The sequence below is a fragment of the Centrocercus urophasianus genome, unplaced genomic scaffold (assembly GCF_019232065.1).
Source record: "Centrocercus urophasianus isolate 14NV4802_14NV808 unplaced genomic scaffold, USGS_Curo_1.0 seq_18, whole genome shotgun sequence".
NCBI classification, from domain to species: Eukaryota; Metazoa; Chordata; class Aves; order Galliformes; family Phasianidae; genus Centrocercus; species Centrocercus urophasianus.
Window position 1 is genome coordinate 11,638,082 of NW_024884733.1, and position 21,108 is coordinate 11,659,189.

The 21,108-nt window shown below is 37.6% G+C and overlaps 1 protein-coding gene across 4 annotated transcripts in view; it reads right to left on the reverse strand.

The window, feature by feature from the left end:
* Positions 1–21,108, reverse strand: part of PALMD (palmdelphin) — a 48,941-nt gene that overhangs the window by 4,528 nt on the left and 23,305 nt on the right. For 2 of the 4 annotated variants that reach the window (XM_042819462.1, XM_042819463.1), the window contains exons 2-8: positions 20,593–20,638; positions 17,077–17,157; positions 13,164–13,294; positions 4,316–4,430; positions 3,449–3,482; positions 3,241–3,351; positions 1,442–2,527 (exon numbers count right to left, since the gene is read on the reverse strand). In XM_042819462.1, the coding sequence (XP_042675396.1) occupies positions 1,442–2,527; positions 3,241–3,351; positions 3,449–3,482; positions 4,316–4,430; positions 13,164–13,294; positions 17,077–17,157; positions 20,593–20,637 (1,603 nt within the window). In that variant the 5' untranslated portion in view covers position 20,638. Of the gene's footprint in view, positions 1–1,441; positions 2,528–3,240; positions 3,352–3,448; positions 3,483–4,315; positions 4,431–13,158; positions 13,295–17,076; positions 17,158–18,520; positions 18,612–20,592; positions 20,639–21,108 lie in introns of those variants that run through there. The other 2 variants (XM_042819464.1, XM_042819465.1) reach the window with 2 other exon arrangements.

Genomic DNA, 21,108 nt, shown 5'->3' on the forward strand with positions numbered 1-21,108 from the left:
TGGATTCTCTCTCTCTATTCTATCTATAGATATGCGATGGGGGTAATTAAGAGACTGACTCTCCAGAATAATGGGCTGGAGCAGTTGCTGGAAAGGCCTATCTTGCCTGTGGCTGGCCACTGCTGCTTTCAGCTGCTGGCATAGAACTGTTGGCAACAGCTTTTGCTCCTAGGGGATTTGGGGAAGCACACAGGTGGCAGAATTGATGCTTGAGGGAAGCAAAGGTCCTTCTGAGTGATAGAAAATTCGGTGACCTGATTGATCAGAAGTGCTGGGCAGCACTGCTGGTATTTCAAGCTGTGTTGTGCATGACTGCATGATGTTGTTGATGCTCCTAATTTGAGAGCGCTGATTAACAGCTTTTCCCTAATCAGTGCAGACAGTTGCACAAATACTTGAAATTCCTTTGATATCCAATGCCTGTTTTTGGCTTTGCTTTTATTGTAAATAAAATACTAGTCTACTACTACTAGGCAGGGCCTTGTACTTTCGCTTCTAAATTGAAAAATTACTGAGAATATACGTGTGAAGAGAACAGAGGAAGAGAATATAGAATCAGAACATCTGGCCTCCCTATCTGGCCTCCAACTCAATGGTTTTTTTTTTCTTAGTGTGGAATATGATTGCTATCTGAAATCTTCTGATCTGTAAATACTCTTAAATACAGTTTAATTATATGCTTTAAAATACAGCATAAGTATGCTACTGTTCTTTCAATCTTTCTTGCTATTATTCTTTCAGCCTTTTATTATAAAACTTAGTAGTAGGAAACAGACATCTGAATGTGACTAGATAATAAAGTGTTAAGAAATAATACTGTTGACTAACCAAATGTAGGGAGGTAAACTTTCATCATTTCTCAGAACCTATAAAGATTAGGTTAAAGTCAACAAAAAAGTTAAAACTTGCATAGGTGTTGTTAAGGCGAGGCCGGAAATGTTGATTTCAGAAAAAATGCTAGGTATGGCTTGTTTTTAAATAGTCTTTCTGATTTAACATGCAGTTTAGGTTATGTGGGAAGTACAAAGAATGCAGATAGGCACAAAAAAATTGCAGTAAGACAGTGTTAAAAAGCAGTGCTGTTAGACCTAGTAGAAATGAAAACTATCTTTCTAACTGAGGTAGTATTAATGAATCCTTTAATTGTAACTTTAAGTAGGACCACTTCTGATCTCTGAAAATCTCAGAAATTCTTTTCTGAGATTGGTGGTAGTTATTGCCCCCCAAAATTGGATATGGTAACTAGTGCATTGCTGAAGATGGAATTGAGCAGTACTAAAATGCAGATTAGAATTTGTTAACAAAAGAGCAAAGAAATGATTAACAATTGTGTATTGGTCCATTAAATGAAGTACTGAAGTGAAGTGGCTGTTACCAGATAGAATAGTATCACTTTGCTACATAAGCGAACAGCAGCGGCATGATTTTCTTTTTCTGTTACCTGTTAGTGAAGGATCTTCAGTACCATCTCCAGGCACCTGGCTCTGAAGATGAACATGGTCTGTAGGTGAGCTTAAGCGTTCCTCTTGTTCTCGTAGGGAGATGGAATTTTTGTGGGGTGCATTGTTCATGTTTGTGCCTAGGCTGCTCACGGGGTTTGTCTGTGTGACTTCTGTGGTTTTCCTGCTTGGTGGCTGGTAAACCTGACTGTAGTGGCCAACAGGATGATATGATGGTTTCTCAGATTTGCTGTCATCATCGTCATCATCAATGATAACTAATTCTGCACGGATAAGCCCATCATATCTTGTCAACTTCTGATCTGCTTCTGTGTCATCATCATCAATGCGCTGATAACCCATGAAAATCATTGTAACTGGTTCTGAATCATCCACGTAACATGGCACAGCTTGGACCATGCGGTAATGAACATCTTCCTCATCTTGAGGTGCAGGGGGTGCTTCATTAGGATGACAGGAACTTAAATGCCTTGTTTCATCCTGTATTTCTGTTGTATTCTGAAAAGTTTTTAATTCCTCATGTGCAGCACTTTTCTCATTATCTAGCATCTTGTTCTCAGGATTAACATGTACTTTCTTCTCTGGATCTGAAAGTATTGGAGAGGGAGACTTTGGTGTTACCTTTTGAAGATTAAGCCCATTCTCTTTGTGTTGCTGTATAAAGGGTTCTGCCACAGGGGAAAATTCTGTCTGACTGCTGAATCCATTTATCTCTCCTTTGTGTGTCTCTTCCAGTTTCAGTCCAGAGATTAATTTGTCTTTCTGAGGAGTAACTGGCCTGCAAAACTTGTTTGCAAACACAGGCTCATGATACTCTGTGGGAGACTGGGAATTTTTTTCATTTGCCTGCCTTAGAAGGTCTTCCACCTCAACAGGAGCAAGTTCATCCATCCTATTTTGCGTTGTGCTGCCATTTGAGGACACTGCATATACTGACTTCCTACCATCATCGTAGACTTTAATTCCTGTCTCTTTAAACTCGTTTGAGGGAAGAGGTATTGTTGACAACACTGTGCTTTCACCTGTCTTCATGTCTTTTTCAACTCTCATTTCCATTGCAAACAGTGCTGTTGAAAGAAACAAGTACTTAATCTGATGATGAAGCAGCTGGGAGATGTTATAGAAGAGTCCTGACTGATGGAGAATAAATGTCAGACTGAATTGGAAAACATGTAAAAGTGTAACATCTGTAACCAATATACTAGGTTCTCATTTTGAATCTCCCTCTTCTGTCAAAATTTGAATGGGAGAAAATATTTCTTATTGGATTTACCTCTTGGAGAAAAAATAAGCTGCTGAAAAGCCAATATTCGTGATGTGACTGACTGAGAAAGCCAGATTTAACATTGGCTTCTAGTGGTGTACTTGGCAATAACAATTGAAAAACCTTGACATGCGACATTAGTTTTGGGCACTCAAAGGGGCTAGGAAGTGTTCTAATTAATAAGAAATAATAACTTGATACTGGCTGCTCCATGGGTGTAACTACTGGTTATAAAACGTGAAGGGGGAAACTAAAAGTTACAATAGGTAGAGGAATAAGTTACCAGAGGGAAGTGTCAGTGTTGAAAGCATTTGATCTCAGTTTCAAAGGTGCAAGCTGTGCACCAGTGTCCCAACTCTCAGTTTTGATAGCATCACTGATAACTCAATATGGCTTCACTGAGAAGAGCACTGTCCTGTATTGATAATACTTATTCTTTCCTTAAGGCTCATTAGATTCAAGGTTTAGGAAGCTTTTGCAAACACTGGCACCCTTTCCAGTTATGGTGAGCAGTACCTTTTCTCTTTTCTTCGTCATCGGTGGTAGCGTGACCTGCTTTTCTCAGTGCAGAGGGTCTGAAATGCTTGGGAAGGTCGGGTATGTTGGCATATATGTAGTCTGCTGCCTCTGAATAAAGAAGATCCACAATGAGATCCACTATGAATTCATTTTTTACTGGTTTCTATAAGAACCTTTTTTTGAATTGTTTTTTGAGTAAACATACCTCCTTCAATTCCTGCTCTTTCGATCTTCACAGACTAGGAAAGAGAACCATTGGTAAATGTGGATTAGTCAACTTCAAAACTGCGAGGTAAAGAAAAGCACTGCCTAGTTATACACATGACTTCATGATGAGAGGTACCTAAAGATGGAGTCTGCTCAGCTGGATCATGGCATGTGGGAAAGAATTTTTTTTGTCATCTTTCCTAATATGATCTCAAGTCACACAAAGTAAGATAAGGCATTAGAAAGTTAACAGTGAGACAGCCACGCACTGTGGCCCAAACTGGTTGTCTTCAGTGATTCTCAAAGGCTACACTTTGATGTTCCAGTTATGTAACTCTCATGTTATTTTTAAAGCGTATGTGTATTGTTAAGAACAACTGGAGAAATGAAGCTGAGTTTCATCAGTACTTTTTTTTTTTTTTTGAGGTTTTGAAATATCAAAACGACCTTTAGACAAAAGTGAATGATAATGTTAGGTAATGTTTCACTCTCCCCTCTCTAAGGGGAAAGCTCGATGAGGTTTAACCGGTCACATTGCCTGAAGGAGTGCAAGTTGGTCTCTGCATCATTATGACTATCTTTTGCTGTGGTGCAATGTTACTGATTGGTGGCAGGGCTATTTTCTTGTTATGTGCCATGAATGAGTAATATGAATTGCTTTCTGACCTTCATCCCTTGCCCCAAAATGTAAATGGAAACATGGGCACTTGAACAGTATAATTTCTTAACCCCTCTTTATGTTTGAATTACTGTTGCTTCAGAAAAAAGTTCATGACCGCTCACGTGATCTAGCTAGTTCTTGTTTCCTTAATTATGACGATGAATGTCTAGTGCATTCTATGTCTTGAGTAAATTTGGTACTTACCTTGATTATGTCTTCTGTTGTTTTCTCAACTGATTTAAGTTTCATTAAAATAGCTTCTTCCTTAGCTGAGACTTTAATTTCCTCTTTTTCAAGGGCCTCTATTTCCTTCTCCAGTCTGCAATTGCAATTCATTTTGATTTAATACCACGTAGAGAGCAATACTGCAGATTCAGTTAATGTTGAATGCAGACATTAGGAAGGCTAGCTGTAAATCTCGCTCTGATATGGAATCAGCTTAGAATTTCACACTCCTCAGAAAAAACAGAAGGTATTCTCAAAAAAAAAAAAAGTATGTGTTACAGGTTCCTTCTGAGCCCACTGTGAAAGCAGCGTCTGAGATTATGTATTTTTCATTAGGGAGTAAGTAAGGAATATGTACCCCCTCACAGGATTTCCTCATTTTAAGCAAATTTTGTCTCTCCATTGTCTCAAGGAATTTGATTGTCTCCCATGTAATTACGATATAGGAAACAAATCTAGTTACTGACACTAGGGTTATGACTTTTTTTCTTCATTCTGCAAGTGTACTTGCATCAAAAAATGCTAATTCTTCAATTGTAAATGTTGACGAGAACTAAAGAGCTATAGTAGGTCACCTCTAGTGATGTTCTAGTATACAAATTAAACTTCAGGATGATCATGCAAAGGAATGTTGTAGGCAATATAGAAGCTGTAATTCCACCAGAACCACCTTTATCCATTGAAATAACATTGCATCCATATTTCTGAGAAAGAAAATGGGTATTATGCTGATATAGCAAGGCTTTGTTTGATTAACAAAAATACCATCTGCAAGTACTCTTAGTAGAGCTAAATTAGGTAAAACAGCACTTAACTAACTTTCTAGTATGAAAACTCAGTAACCCAGAGTGGTAAAGGGCTTTCTGAAGATAGGTTCAAAGTCAGCAAGATAAGTCTCTACAGTTTTGCGTATGTGAGTGTCAGTTCTGGGATTTCAGGAAATGAATGTAACAATGCCTGATGAAAAAGCTTAAGCTTGATTCTGGAGATGAAGAAATGCAAGCTAATACTGACCTGAAGCTGGAGGGAGGGAGATTGAGAGAGTTATTGCAGCATTTCTCACAGCAACACAGGCTTTTGTCTAGTCTAAAAAACTTAAAATCACAGCTTTAAGAGTTCCACTTCAGGTTTGTAAGCTAAGACATTTGCAGCCACGCGATTGTTTCCTAGCTGTTGATCAACTTCTTGTGTACGTGATTCTCTGGGAAAGTGCTCAAATCATGTCTGGAAAGCATTCATTTTCAGCAAAACAGAAGTAATGTAAGTTGCAGTGGATTAATTTGTCAAGGACAAGCAGCCTGGAAGGTTTGTGTCTGCAGTGCCTGCTCAAGTAATGTCCTCATAAGCATTACAAATCCATTTGCATGAGAAATCGCGTAGTTCATATAAGCATTGACATATCACATCAGGTGATAAAATGTGCATTTATGTGACATTTTCTGCATTAAGAAACAACTTTTAATGGTTCATTTTTTTTTCTGATTGCAGCTAAGTCTTGTCAGTGTGACTGCTTTACAAAGACTACAAGCCTATAACTTAATATCAAACACACTAACTCCAAGTTCTCTAGGTCAGCATGATATTCAAGACTTGGTTCATCAGTCACATTTAGTATTACAAATCAGAAGTATCTTGTCAGTCAAGACATGGCTCAAAGTTATTTTCTTTAAAAGCTCTCATTATGTAAAAGATCAAAGCTCAATAGTCAGAATTTCTTTTGGGCCGTTGACCTGTACATTACTTAACAGGGGCTACTGCTCCCTTCTTTCTCTCCTCATTTTGTTATATGCTTAAGCTATGCTATACAGTTTCTTGCACACTAAGTAAAATTTTTTAAGGTATCTCTTACTAACTAACGTTTTCACTTGCTTAGCACAAAGATGCTTGATGAAACACTTCTAGTCAGGAAGGTCTGGGACAAAATATCTTGTCTCTGTAAACATGAGAAGGAGAAATCTATGCCTATTCAAGGTATAACCTATAAGGTAAAATATCTTGGTCAAATTCTTTTCTCTGATGTGACTACGTGGCAGTGATATTAGGGAGGTGTTCCTTATTTTTTCATTTTTGTAGTTAAGATGCTCATTCTGCTGAGGCACGTATTTGTTGAGATTTAGATAGAAGCTTGTGTTGTAGCCTGGTAATCTTGGAAGTAGCTTCTCTGTCCAGAATCAAGTCCCTAATTCAGCTCTGAGCTGGAACTTGATCTCCTGTATAGCTGCAGTATTCTCGTTCATCTCTATCTTTTTTGGAAATATTTTTTGTTTTAACTTAAGGGGAAAAACAAAACAAAACAAAAGCAAATTTCAGACTGTTTTGTATTTGACTGAGATAACATCCCTCATTGTTTTTGAATCTGTCAGAAGTTGGTGAATGTAGGTTTAAGGCAACTGGAAATGACATCACAGATGCTACGATTAATCGTAAGATGATCATATCTGAAGTTAAAAATACATGATAGACTGTATCCCAAAATGCTAGCAAAAGAAAGCACTATGTTTTACTTCTTTGATTCTTACCAAAGTCAACATCAGTAAAAGGAATCTCCTCTTTTTATAGCAGTAAGCAGACACAGTAGTTACATGCAAGCCAGCAGAGAAATATTATTTAAAATATTATTTAACTTCTCTATGATAATTTGAGGAGTTTGAATAACATTGTGATTCTTGCCTTTTCAAACTCAAAATCATGAAGCTGTGCTGATAGATATTTTTTTTTGGTTTTTTTGTTTGTTTTTTTTTTTTTAACTGCTGGTGAGGATTTTTTTTTTTTTTTTTTTAAAAAAAAAAATGTTTTATTATAAATTAAAAATATTATTATTTTTAAAAAATAAATAAGATTTAATTTATTAAATAAAAAAAAAAAAAAAAAAAACAAAATACCCTTGCAACACTATGAAAGAAACTAATGCAATCACTGTACCATGTTTCTGCACTTATAAAGTAGTATCTAATATTTTAAAATGTATTTTTACCAGAGACTTGATTGCAACATTATAATGCCAAAGATGTTTATTAAAAGTTCAGAAGCATAATGAACTGAAGGATCATTAAGTTTTGCTGTACTCTGAACTCTAATTGCTGCTAGACACAGGTGGAAAGATATACTGAGGGGGAAAATAAAGACTAATTCAGTGCTCAGTGAGGCTAAGGAAGAACTATACCTCTCTCTCTGTGTGGAAAATTGCAATGAGAACTTGTCTCTTTTATACATGCTACCAGTATTAAGATGTAAATAACTTCTTGGTTCGTTTTCAGAGGATATTGTTTGCATGCATGCTAACTCAAAGAAATCAAAGTCCTTTTGACTTCATACAGTGGAAAAGAAAAGTTTGACTTATCTCTTTCTAGCTTTTAAGTCTTTAGAAACTTCCTAAAAATGTCATTGATTCAGGGTATTTCATAGTTAATCACAGTTTGTGTTTTGAAAGGTTCTAGCAGCTGCACCGGTTATTATTTACAATAAATCCTTTGAAGGAGCTGCTGCATCTTGCAGATGAATGAAGTATGATGTAGTTACTGTATGAAATCAATCTTATGGATGTTTCTCCTTTTTGATTAAGGTAAGTTATTTTAGAAGGGAAAGTAAGTAATACAAAGCTGGGTCAAGCAAGGGGCTTTAGAAGCTGAGTTTCTAAGTTGTAGGTTCCTCTGCCAAATCAGTAGCTGAATTAGAAATACTACAGCGTATACTTGACTGCTACTGGCTACCAGCTCATCTGTTGCAGTTGACACCACTGCCCCTCTAGAAGAAAAAGGTGTACAGGTAAAATGCAGATAGCAGGATACCAGACCAAGGAGAAAAAGCAGCTTAGCAAGTCCTTGCATGTTTTGAGGTGAGTCAAATGCTTCCTTGTAACAGCTCCGGAGTCTACGCACCATTAGCCTGCCTTCAGGTATCACATTACGAACTAGTTGAGTAGTCCTTAGTTACAAGTTGCTGTTTAGTGACTAATTCTGTCAAGAATGAATGTTCTTTGCTGCAAATCAAGTGATAAAACAAGACTGATTCTTCGTTCACTGTATTCCCTGACATGAGCCATGCACACATGGCTGATTATGAGCTGCACCATATAAAGATGGTGAGAGGAAGAGATGGTGTGTTGTTTCTGTCTGTAACCAGAGTGCTGAGCTACTGTAAGGTGACACAGGCCACCCTCTATTCACTGTTTTATTGTCGATACAAAGAATAGAACCTTCCCTTTTATCTTGAAATGCCCAAATCCTAACTGATTAGTACATAAATGCTAACTCTATTTGACATCCAAGTAAAGATTATTTCAAAATGAGGGCCTATTTAAGAAGGTGAAAGAAACGCCTCTGTTGGGAAAAACATGCCTACAACTGCAAGCAATTCTCTCAGTAGAAAAAAAAAAGCTGTTATGTGAGTACTGGGAAAAAATCTTTAAAGCTTTTTTTTTTTTTTTTTTTTAACATTGAAACTGGAAAACAGAGTAATTATCAGAGTGGTCAGGATCTACCTGAAGCAACAGTGAAACATAATAATCAAAGGCGTGGTAGAAAGAATTCCATTGAGCTTCTCAATATGCTTTGCTTTTACTGCTTGACAAGTACATACATGAACAGTATAGCAATTTCTGACTTTGTTCAGAGATGTGACTTCATTTAATGTGTGCGAAATCAGGCAGGCTTCTGCTAGCTTGAGTGCTATCCATGGTACAATAGAAGTATTGTGCATGTGTGGTGCAGTTATGTTTTGTGACTTAGTGGACTTTGTTCACTTGACTTGGACTTGATGTTATTAGCCTTTTGTGTCTCTGACTGGTTTGAAACTGAGTAGGGTCTGAACAACAAGACATGGTACCTGGAAAGACAGCACAGATGATTCTGTAGAGGCTGTTGCCAGAAACTACTGAACACTGGCAAAAGTATAATTCATAGGTGTATGTGTTTGATAAGAATAAATCTGCTTAACCTGTTAGTTCAGAGAGTTTTCATGTGATTCAAGATTTGTTCTCTCTTCATTCTTCATACATAAAATCTAATATTCTTGCTGAACTCCTCTGTATAGCATGAGGATAAAAGTTGTCAAAGTCTCTAAGGTATACTGATTACTTAGTAATGGGAGTAAATATAACAATAATGAAATTGTTTAAAGGTCTTGCTAGGAAAAGAAACATCTAAACTGTTCTTATAACTTCAGCAACAGTGGTATAAACTCCTTTTCCACTGCTGATTGTTTCAGTAATGTTTCTCCGTTGTTAACTCCATGGTCAGGAATTGGTCAGTGCATTTCTGCACTGATTCTCATTTCCAGGATGCAGACTTATCTTGTGCTCTGTCTTGGCTGTTGTTCGGTGCACTTTTTTTCTGGTGACCATCAACACTAATTATTTTCTGTTTGCTGTACTGCAAAACACATCCATGACAGATGGAAATACTTGCTACATACCACTTTGTTGTACTTGGGAGGTTTCTTATTGTAAAAGTGAAGACTGTCATTTTCTGTTACATTTTCAGTTATTTTTTTACATTTTATGTTTATCAGTTGTCTGATGCATTTCACTCCAAATGAATGAGCTATGAGCTATTTCTAGAGCTAGGAGTCATTTTAAGGAGGAAGCAGAGTGGGTGAGCTTGCCAGGAGAAGCTCGCAGGTAAGACAAGTTAGTTGATGATACTGATATTAACAGTAGGTGGTTGTGGAAAGATTTAATTAACCATGGAGAAACAATCAATTCCAAAAATACTATGAAACATTCAGAAGTTTCAGTAACCAGTGTAGTAAAATAAATAGCCTTATTTTTGTAGAAAAATAAACTATGTTTGTTATAGGAAGAGAAAGGCCAGCATATGCAATCAAACGTTTAACGTTTAATGTACAGTTATGCAAGTCAGTTACTTCATTTTCATCATTATTTACACTGCTGGTTTATGGTTGAAATCTCAGCCATCTAGATACGAAAACCTTGTTTGTTTTCATTTGCACGAAGTAGCTGTGGATGTTTCATCTTTGGAGATGACCAAGGCTGAATTGGATGGGACCATGGGCAGCTTGACGTGGTGGGTGGATGGTGTGCGACCAGCCCACAGCAGGGGATGAGAAATAATGGGCTTTAAGGTTTGTTCCGACCCAAGCTGTATGCTTATGCAGGAAAAGATGCTTTATGATTTCTCTTAAGTGCAGGATTATAAATAGGAGGCAGTTTTTTTTTTTTAAAAAAAAAAAAAAAAAAAGTAACAAAACAAAACTGGCATCCCTGCATTTGGCCTACAAGGAAAAGGTGCTTTTATTTTTCCAGACAATGTCAATCAAGTCTCTGGCAAAAATTCAAGTAGGGATGTATCAGACACATTTCTATAGTTAGGCTAGTACAGGCTCAGGCATATACTAAGTTTATGAGCTCAGGAACTTCATCTTATACTTGTTCGGTGTAACTTGTGTGCTTATGTGATGCAGTACTAAGCAGACAGCCTTCCCATTCACAGTGAGTCTGCAGCCAGCCCTTGACATCTTACATTTGTGTGTGCATGCATATGTAAAATATACACGTCATTTAAGTAAGCAATCAAGTACAAATGAATGGCTTGGCACTCTTATTTTTCTTTCCTTAAAGCATAATGTGTTTAGACTCTTTTCAATGCCTTTGACCACCTTCTAAAGTATTTAGAAGCTTCTAATTCAGGTAAACTTCAAAAATGTATTATCCTTCTCAACTCCAATGTGGAGTTAAAACAGAGAACCTAAATCTGCCTGATGTTAATGTACCCCTACAAATTAAAGGAGATTTTCAGTTTTGAAGTTCTATTTTGATTACTGTTTTCTATTTGTAACTGTGATAAATTCTACTCAGGCTATAAAAAGCTTATATGGCTGCATTCAGAGAAGTAAGATGTATGCATTCAGAGAAGTATGGGCACAGTAGAAGATTAAAACTAGAAACAGCGCAAATAGAAATTAACAGCACCAAACTGAAGACAAAACAATTACAAAACAAGCATCAAAAGACTCTTCAACTATAGCTAGAAACTCAGGATTCTGAGATGTTGCGAAGGCATTATATATGACTATGTATGATCTTCAGCCCTTTTAGCTGAAATCTCTTGACTAGTATGATAGGATGGTTTTTAAGTCTCAAACCAGCTTTCCAAGTCTTCCCAGAAATAGGATGGGAGAGTTTGCTACCAGTGTTACTAGGAGGCAGCTCAATTACAATGACTTGGGTGCGGGGCGTCCCTGAAGTATGTTATCAGGTAACAGATTAGACTTAAATGCTGGAGATTAGTACCTTTCCTGATGAAATAAATACTTCAATGTTCAATAAGGAGGTGCATGTATCAGAAGTCCATGCTACTGAAAAAGAAAACTTTTGAACATTTACAGACCTCCATTGTAGCAGCATTGCTTGTTTTCTTAGGTGTCACCAACTTAATTGGCAGCAGAGTAGATTATATTTTATTCTGCTGATATTATCCTTCCCACAACAATCCACACACCAAATCTGGATCATGACTTCAAAAAAAACAAACCCTCCTCACCAAAATTATTAGCGCACAAAGGAGACTTCAGCTACATGTCCAGCTCTTACTCAAAGTCGTAGCATTTTTTTAAAATCTAGTCTATCCTCCTTAGTACTCAGAGAAGCACTGAGCTGCCAGTGGGCTGATGCAGAGCAGCTGCCTGCTTCGTGCAACTTCCCTGGCACTCTGAGGCCAGCCCTTCCCCACACATCTCCTTTTCCTGGTGATCACACTGTCATGGGGACTCATCTCACATCTTTATAATCACCACCTCTGGGGATGTTTTCCAGAGCACACTGTCCACACTGTCTGTTTTCTACTGCTCCAACAAAAATTCTGCAGAGGTACCTGAAAAGCTCTGTTGATAAATGTTTTCTAGCAAGAAGTCAGCTTAATTATAGGACAAATCAGAACCAGAATTATCATTTGCATTAGAGAGATGGAACGTGATAGCTTTGCCACAAGTGTGTAGGAGGACAGTGGGGGGAGAGGAGAGCATGGAGGAAGGCACCACTGAACTAAAAGAGTAAGAAATAAGGGTGATGATTCTTTTCTGAATCTAAAACAATAGAAACATTTCCACTTGGAAGTGGTTGCTAATGGGAAGTACCCGTTGGTGTGCCTGGATCTGTTTTGTGTATTGAGCCTTTCTGTTTTTGGGAAAAGCTACCTTTGCCTAAAAGCATCCACAATTACATCCATAGTAAATAAAGGAAGGAGATGAGGAACTGCGTGTGTGGTTCAAATTTCGCCCTGTGTGGGAGGGCAGCATGATAGAATAAGATTTATAGTGGCATTTTTATAAAGGTTACAAGAAGGACCTTCACTGCAACAGACTTCTGGGGTTAAAGTGAGGACACAGCAGTATGGAAGATGTGCAAGAATAAGACAAGGCAAGATTATAAGATTATATGATAAGATAGGCAAGCTAGGCAGCTTGTACTGATCAGAAGTGCTGAGTTCTGGAAGAAGTCAGGTACAAAAAGTTGTGCAGGATCTACTGAAACAGAACTTCTTACATGACTTACTGTTATTTCAAAGTTTTGATTTAATAATGTCTATCTCAAAGTGAAACCACGCTCAGTGACTGGCTTACCATCAAGCACAGCATGATGAAAGGAATACTCTTCAAAATATTGTGCAGTTTAAGAAAATTCACAACATAGAAATCTGTGTTTTGTGGGCTTAATTTTAGTTGGCCAGAAAATTGAGCAGGTTGCTTTATGCTGCATGTCGAACCACTTCTATTTAGCCCTCACTGACACTGTAATCTTTCACAAGGAAGAGAGAGATTTTTAAGGAAGGACCATTTTAACTCAGACAGAGGGGCAGCGGTACTGCCCTACCTGGAAATGTCATCTTCCAGCTCACGAGTTTGCTGTTGGTCCTCTTGATTTTGCTTTTGCATTTCTTCCTGCTCTTTTGGTGTGAGAGAACTGAAGCCATCCAAGAGCCATTTTTCTCGTAATGCCTTTTTCTGATGGGGAAAAATAGAGTTGTACTTTAAAAACTGGGTTAATCAGAAGTTTATTGTATTTATCTTGCTGTCATAGATGTGTTTTTGTGCTGTATCTAGCATAAGGCAAGGGGTGAAGGGGCAAATGCCACTGAAAAAAAAAACAACTGAAGATGCCATGTTTCAAGGTTGACTTAAAAACAAATTCAGTAAGAACACTGTCACATTTGATTCGTTCATCCAGTGAAAAGGTGGAGGATATCAGTTGCTACCTGTAACAGATTAATATTTCTGAACGTCAGAGCACCACTTAGTAAAGTAAACGTTTGGGTCAAAGTATACATATTACAGACTCACGCAGAAGGCTTCAGTCAGAAGTCACCTGGTTCCTTGGCTGATGGTGCTACACAAATGCTGATAAAAGATGAAAAGCTTCTGTAAATGAGATTGTATGGGGTGGGGAGAAGAGATCTAAAGGGAGTCAGTGATGCAATGATATCTCCTGAGTTTATAGAGAACTTGGGTAATTAAGTATTTTATCTGGTGAATAGTGGGACTGAAAATGTGAAGCCTGTGATGTTATCTGGTTAATGTACCAGCAGACCTCCTACATGTTTAGAATCCCTACTCTTGGGTCAATTCAGGGGTCACATATCTATGCTCTGATCTGTTTAGTGCCTGTGGAGATTTTTGTACAGTAGTGGCTTGTAAGTAAGTGTCTTGCATGTGTATGTATATAGTCTAGCTAAGTAGATCTGTCTTCAAATTCTGAAAAATCTGGCTGTACACACCGATTCTTATGGCCACTCCACAACATCAACAGTTGCACGTGAAAGTAATTCCATAGTTCAGTTACTTTTGGGGAGAGAAATATTAATGGAGATAAACTTCAAATTGGTAGGTTAGAGGTTGTAAGCCAAGCTTTCTTTCTTTTTCCTTCCTTCAGTTAACTTGAGAATATAAATCTAGGTCTGCCTTAAGGAAGAAGAGCCAGAGCTCTTCAGTGAAACTTCTTCAATAAGAGGGAAAAAGCATGTATATAAGGCTTTTAATTAACTCTGATTTCTCTTTGCAATTTAGATTTCTTGAGCTGTCTGATAGCCATGTTTTTGTTTTTTCCTTTTTATCCCTCTTTGTAGCTTTGTTAATTGTAGGATAAGGCTGAAGACTAAATTGGATTTTGACCATTGCAGCTTTGAGGAAGAGTAGCACTAGCGAGAAGTCTGTGTTACTCTCATAGCTGCTTGGAGGGTTAGCTGGGGTCTCTACCTGCCTCCTGCACACTGAATTATTTAGAACACTTCTTCCTTGTCTTTTTGCTGTGAGGTTTCATGTGAGGTTATTACTGAGACCCAGCTGGTGGTAGAGGATGCATATGGAACCTTACTGCAGTTAAATGCACATTTTCAAATGGCTTTGTGTGTGACAGCTGTTCTGATAGAAACTGCAGGTATAACAGGCTTGTTGGGAACTGTGGCACTCCTTGGTAGTATTATTTTGCAGCAATTAGGAGCAGTGCTTACAGACATGCTAGCCCTGCAGGACAGTATTGCCTCACAACGCTGGATCCTAGGATATCTGCAGGAAGCAGAGGCTGCTGAAGAATTCAGTCTTGAGCCTTGACCCTGGGTTTCCTCGGCAGCCTTTTCCAACTTCATGGCAACAGTATTTTAGGCTCAAATGAAAGTTGCAAATATTTTAATGGGGTGGTTTTACCCGATCTGGTAGAGGCTTGTAATTTGGTATTGGCATAATTCTTATTGATGACAAAAAATGTCCCTCTCCCAAGTCAGAGGGAGCACAGCTATCATTTCTGAGTCAAAGTATAGATTTTAGTGATAGGAAGTACTCCTGGAAATATGAGATTTTAATCCTGCTTGGAACTGACAGTTTTGCTCTGCTGACTCAAAAAAATAAATCTCCAATACCTTGTGAAAACTGCAGCACGGCTGGTACTGTAGTCCTCAGAAACTGATAATATCCATTGAAATCAAATCAATAAAATATGTGTATTTCAGGTTAGACCCAAGAAAACAAATTCCCTAAATGCAGATGTAACACAGTGGTGTTATTTTTGCATTTTCCTAGAATAGTTTGCTGCTGCTCACAACTGCATATCATGAAATCCCACAAATTTTCTTAGCTGCTTCTGGAAGAGTGACATGTTACATAGCAGAAACACCCTTTGAACAACATAGAACTTTCAGGTGTTTGTCAGAGACGGCTGCTCTGCGGAAGCACTGGCACAGTTGTGCTGTCAGGTTTTTATTTTTCTGCTGGCAGCATTTCCTTCTGCTGTAAAGCATCTTCAGTGCAGTACTAGGTTGTGCATGCTTTACCATGTTATAGCTCTAATATGAAAGCACATTTCATACAGGTCTTGTTACTTTCGAGGAAAAAGATGCTTATACACTGTGATCTGACAAGACCATGGAAATGTCCTGAATTCTGGAAAGTGATCCTTTTCTTCTGTGGTTCGTTGTCACAGCTCATGTGACTAATGTATGCAAATTCTGTGAATGATGTCCTAAATGTGCTGTAGTTTAAGTCTACTGTAATTAATTCTTGACAAGGTTGAACCAACCCTGAAAGGTTTCAGCTGTGCCTTTGGAAGGCACAGGTGTTTTGAATTTGCAGGCTTTACTCTCACATTGTAACAGCAGTTTATCTTAACAGTTTGCTGAGAGAAACAAATGCCTCCCTGGAAGCTGGATGTGGCTGTGGGCAGCCTGGTCTAGTGGTTGGTGACCCTGCACATAGCAGGGGGTTGAAACTAGATGATCATTATGGTCCTTGTCAACCCAGGCCCTTCTATGATTCTATGATCTGTGTAACAGTGGGAGTTAGGTCATCACTCTTATGTTCTGTTAAAAACAGTAGTGATGAATAGGGGAATGTCCAAACAGATAACTCTCTGTCCTTTCTTTTAAGAAGAATGGATTATTTTGAATTAATAAGTCAAACTTGAAATATAAATTGCAGCACTCTATACATGAGGAGGAAGACAGTCACATGTTCATTATTAGTCACAATTTTGTTACTGTTATGATATTTGGAAGATATTCCTTTCTCACTTAGGTAATAAATTATACGACTGTGTGTACTCACAGTCACTATCTTGCAATAAAACCCTAAGCATGAAGCGCTTTCTCATTGGCTTGCCTGTCCCAGTAAACTAACATAGTATAACTTGGCTTGACAGAAAAGAGAGGGTAGATGAAACCTGGGAGCAGGTGTCTGTTTTGAAGGGGATTATGTTTTAAAAATGCTCAATGAGATGTGCCACACCTTAAATACTGCATTCCACGTCTTGCTTGAAAAACTTTATCTCCTCCTACATAATAGTGCATTTAAAATACCATAATTGCCTATTTCTAGACACAAAAATAGGATTTTTTTTTTCCTTCTCCCTCTGCCTGAAAACAAAATAGTTCAATTATACCTCCTGATTATGCCATTTTCCATACTAAGTGAAGTTGCTGTAGTGGAATTAGGGAGTGAAAATATCTAGTCTGAAATGTGAGGCTTAATTTTCAGCTGTGAATTTTCTGATTTGGATCTCATTTTATGCCATAAAAGTGACTGAGTAGCATTAGCTTTTAAGTATGATTTACGTTTATTTATTTATCACCAAAACTTGATGCTTATTAGAGTCAAATGGAGTCCTGCCAAGATTTCAGAAAGCCCTGAAAATTTGATAGTAAAACCATGACTTAAATGCATGGAGATTTGCATTCCAAAACTCTTATTCAAGTTGAACAACTTAAAGCTGTGTCTTTAATTATATAAACCCAGCAACTTACCTTTAAATGCTGGTGTTTCAGTTTTTCCTCTTCTATTTTTCGACGTTTCTGTGCAATTTCTTCTTGCAGTTTTCTTTTGTCCTACAATTTAAGAGAACAGAAGAATGGTTTACTTGGTGCTAAAAACAGTGTGGCTTGTTTGTTAGGATGATGAGAATAAAGACGAATGCATCCCTCTTAAGAGACAGTTTATCCAAGAGCTGATGTTTTGGAGATATATAATCTATTCTTTGACCTTCACATCTTTCCTTAGTTAGGAAATATTCTGATCTCAGTGTATAATTGGCCTTTAAATAACTGATCGTTAGTTGAGTGAAGCATGACAAGAACTTGTGTTTATAGACTGATACAATATTTAAAGAAAGTAAAGTCTTGGATAAGGTTTCTAGCCAGAGAATGAACTCTTGATTTATAGTATTAAAAACACTCCAAGTTAATTTAAATGTCCAATAAATATTAGTGGAGATATGTGCTAAGAGTCTGCAGTTTGAAATGCGAAGTAGTACATAAAAATTCTGCACTGAAAGAAATTATTTTGAAGGCATCTGCGTTATAAGTGAGTATAAAATTAGAAACCTGTTCAGTAAAGGGTTCTTTTGTCTGTTCCTCTTGTTAGAGTGATACACTACTTTTCCATTCTATATTTTTTCTCCTGAATTTTTCTACTTCTGTCCTTTGGTGTTCTAGCTGTATTTTAATTTTCCTAGTTGGTAATAAGCACCTATTACAGAATTATCCATACAAAATAGGTTGAAATATGTTGTCTTTTGTATAGTTAGTCAAAGAAAGCTGAAGATCCAATGCCAAAAGCTAAATTCAAGAGATGTAGAGCATGCAAACCCTGTGTTGCCAGAATAAATTTTAGAACATTACATGACACTTTCTACAGTGCACTGTGTGAAACGTAGTCTACAAATGACATCTTGCTGTACAAAGTTTTGACTACTCATATGGTGCAGTAGATGTTTGCCCCTACGTACCTAAGGGATCTATGTTTCCTCTGAACTCCACACTGTGCTTCTGAATGGAAGTTCACTCATGCTCTTGGGTTAATATGGCCAAGATTTACTTATCTGGAAAAAAGCTGCTTAATCACTTTGCTTGCACATCAGTGTAATTTAAAACTTGATCTTTTGTCCTAATTTTCACTCCTACTGAAACATGTAGGACTTCTTCACTTTTGACTGTAAAGAATCATGTTTCAAAGTGGGCCTTTCTGAAAGAAACGGAAACGCGCCTACGGAGCGGTGTCTTTCTAGCTATCTTGTGTACCAAGTCTGCAAGTTTGTGGCACCCTTCCATAGCTATGCCTATGTTCGTGTGTTTGGTCCTGTGGCAGATGCCATATGCTATTAAAGCCAATAGAGCAGCTCATGTTCTAGCAAACATGTTTTGCTTTCATGTTGCTTTCAAAAAGCGGTGCTTGGTTATTGAGAGGTCTTACCTGGAGGTATGGATGTGCATGTCTAGTGGCGTAAGACAGCAGAAATATTGTAATTATAATCCTTAAGTGTTTCTATTGTTATTCATTTTTCCTGTAGGAAGGAGTATTTGAGAGAGGATTGAGCCTAGGGTTCCTTGTTTTTCCTCAATGTGTTTGCTACAGCAAACACTATGGTTTTATTTTAAGATATGACAGTCTCTCCACGAAGAGAGCACATGGAAGCTACAAGTGTTTCTTTCCAGAGCATGAGAGTATCAAAATTTGGAAACAATGGGTTTTTGCTTATTGCTGTGGTACACACAGAATACATGAAAGAATTTGAAGCCCCCTAGTGGCTGTGAGAGTCATATGCTGTAAGCAAGTCAGACACTTAGCAGAAACCAATCAGCTTTTAGTGCAAGTTTTGTCTACTGCTATGTACACCCAAGTCCCCTTTGCTATCCTCTTTTAGATCTTATACAATGAACATTTTGTAGGTAGCTCTTCAGATTTTAAGATAGGTTGTTTGGGAAACATCATCCTAAATTCATGGAATAACTTGCTCTCAAAGTGTATCATTTTCTTGCACAACTCAAACTGTTGATTCTCGAAGCTGATGATAACTTCACTTTAAGATCTTTCATTTCTGCAGTACACTGAAGCAAATGCCCTGAGTTGTTTCAATTAAATGTTACGAACTGATGGACATCTACCAAATTAGAGAGCAAATAGTTTATGCAGCAGGTGTAATAAATGAAATTGTGGCCAGAATCCAAGCATGAATTCCTGTAAGACACTGGAAGCTGCCACAGACTTCTAATTTTATATATATATATATATAGATGTGTGTGTGTGTGTGTGTGTGTGTGTGTGTGTATATACATATATACACACATATACAAAATCCAGTATTCCCCTGGTAGCAAAGTTGCAGCCAAAGGATGCTAGCCTTGTTATGTGCACAGAAATCCTTGGCAGAGTGCTGCCCCTTTTGTCCTGACAGATACCAGGAAGTATTAAAATACTGCAAGGCCTGGATTTCTTCTCTGCAGCTCTAAAACATTTCTTATCTTTTGAGCCTGTACATTAGAGACAAAGTCCAGGTTATGAGTTGGGTTTAAACACCGTTAGAGTAAACAAACAAAATTATCTAACTGACCCCCCTCTCCTCCCCCCCGCTCCCCCCCAAACATTTCAAATGACCTTATTGTGGGTTTCAATCAGTAAATAAGATAAATGGACCTACTTCTTTTTATCAGTTGTTATCTATTAAAGACAATCTCAATCTTATTCAACTCCTGTAGATACTGAGTTCTCACACCTTTCAGTTCTAATAAGTTTTGTTTTTAATTTTGCCAAATTCTGTTTAATACTTTGGCAACTGAATAGTTTGGAGTGGAGATGAAATCAGAGGAGAATTTGGATTTAGCCATTGATTTTCAGAGTCACCTTAAATGTATGTGTGTGTGTATATATATATATATTTAATAACTCAGTAGTTTATTCAAAACACAGAATTCTGAAGTAAATTCCCCTTCAGAAACAGAAATGATTTTAAGTCTTCAGTTTTAATTTCACTCAGCCCTTATTTTTCCCCCTTTGGAAAACGACAGGTAGGAATTTGCTTAATTTGAGCTTCTCTTTTTTTCTTTTTAAGGTAGAGCATGAGTTCAGCAATTTTGTTTAATTCCAAATGCAGAAAGGAAAATCTTTCACCTCTCCATTTTGTGAAATAGTAAAACTGAGTTGTTCTGGAATTCTCTATCTGTCTTTTGACCTGCTGTCCTTCAAGCAAACATTCGATTGTGATGATAGTAATACGTATTTTAGACTGTCCAGTAGCAGCTTGTACACGTACTTTCACTACTTTAAATTCAATTTGAAAGTGTAACACAATCAGTAGTAAGATCAGTGCAGGCAACTTAGCTGTCTTGGATCAATAGCTTATAAACCAGGATCAAAATGAAAGAATTTCTACAGAATGTATTTTTTTCTTTCTGATATGAAACATTCCTCAGGAAATGCACAGTGACTCATTAATACATTGTTTCTAAGCAGATTTTTAAAAGCAAGTTAGAACTATAAGCACTTACTGTTATGGCCTGGAGTCTTTCCTTCAGCAATTCAGTTTCGTCCATTCTAGAAATCAAAAACAGACAAGTAGTGGAGAAGAACAGAAAGAGCACATAAGCAAAAGCCTCTTGATGGGGCTGCAAAAAACAGCTGAGGTGGTTTAATCCAATTCCAGAGCAGAGGGAAGGCAGAATTTTTGACTTGTCGGGAGAGTCCCTGAACAGACGAGCAGATCAGTCCAGACAGACGCATGTAATGAGGGTGTGTAGAAGAGGCAGACGTGAAGAGTGCTGGCATGAGTTGACTGACAAGTTGGAACAGTGGAGCACAAACCCTTTTCCTTCAGAAGCTGCCAACTCTTTGTTTTAATGTGCTCTGTTAGCATGCCATTGCTTCTTTAACTGTTGAATGCCCAAAACAGAATCTGCCAGGGCCATGGTAGAAATATCATTATGTTTCTGTTTCTTTCCTTTCTGCATGCCTCTGGTGGCAAGCAGATATTGTGAACTTAAGTATTTTTATTTCTTGTGAAGCTT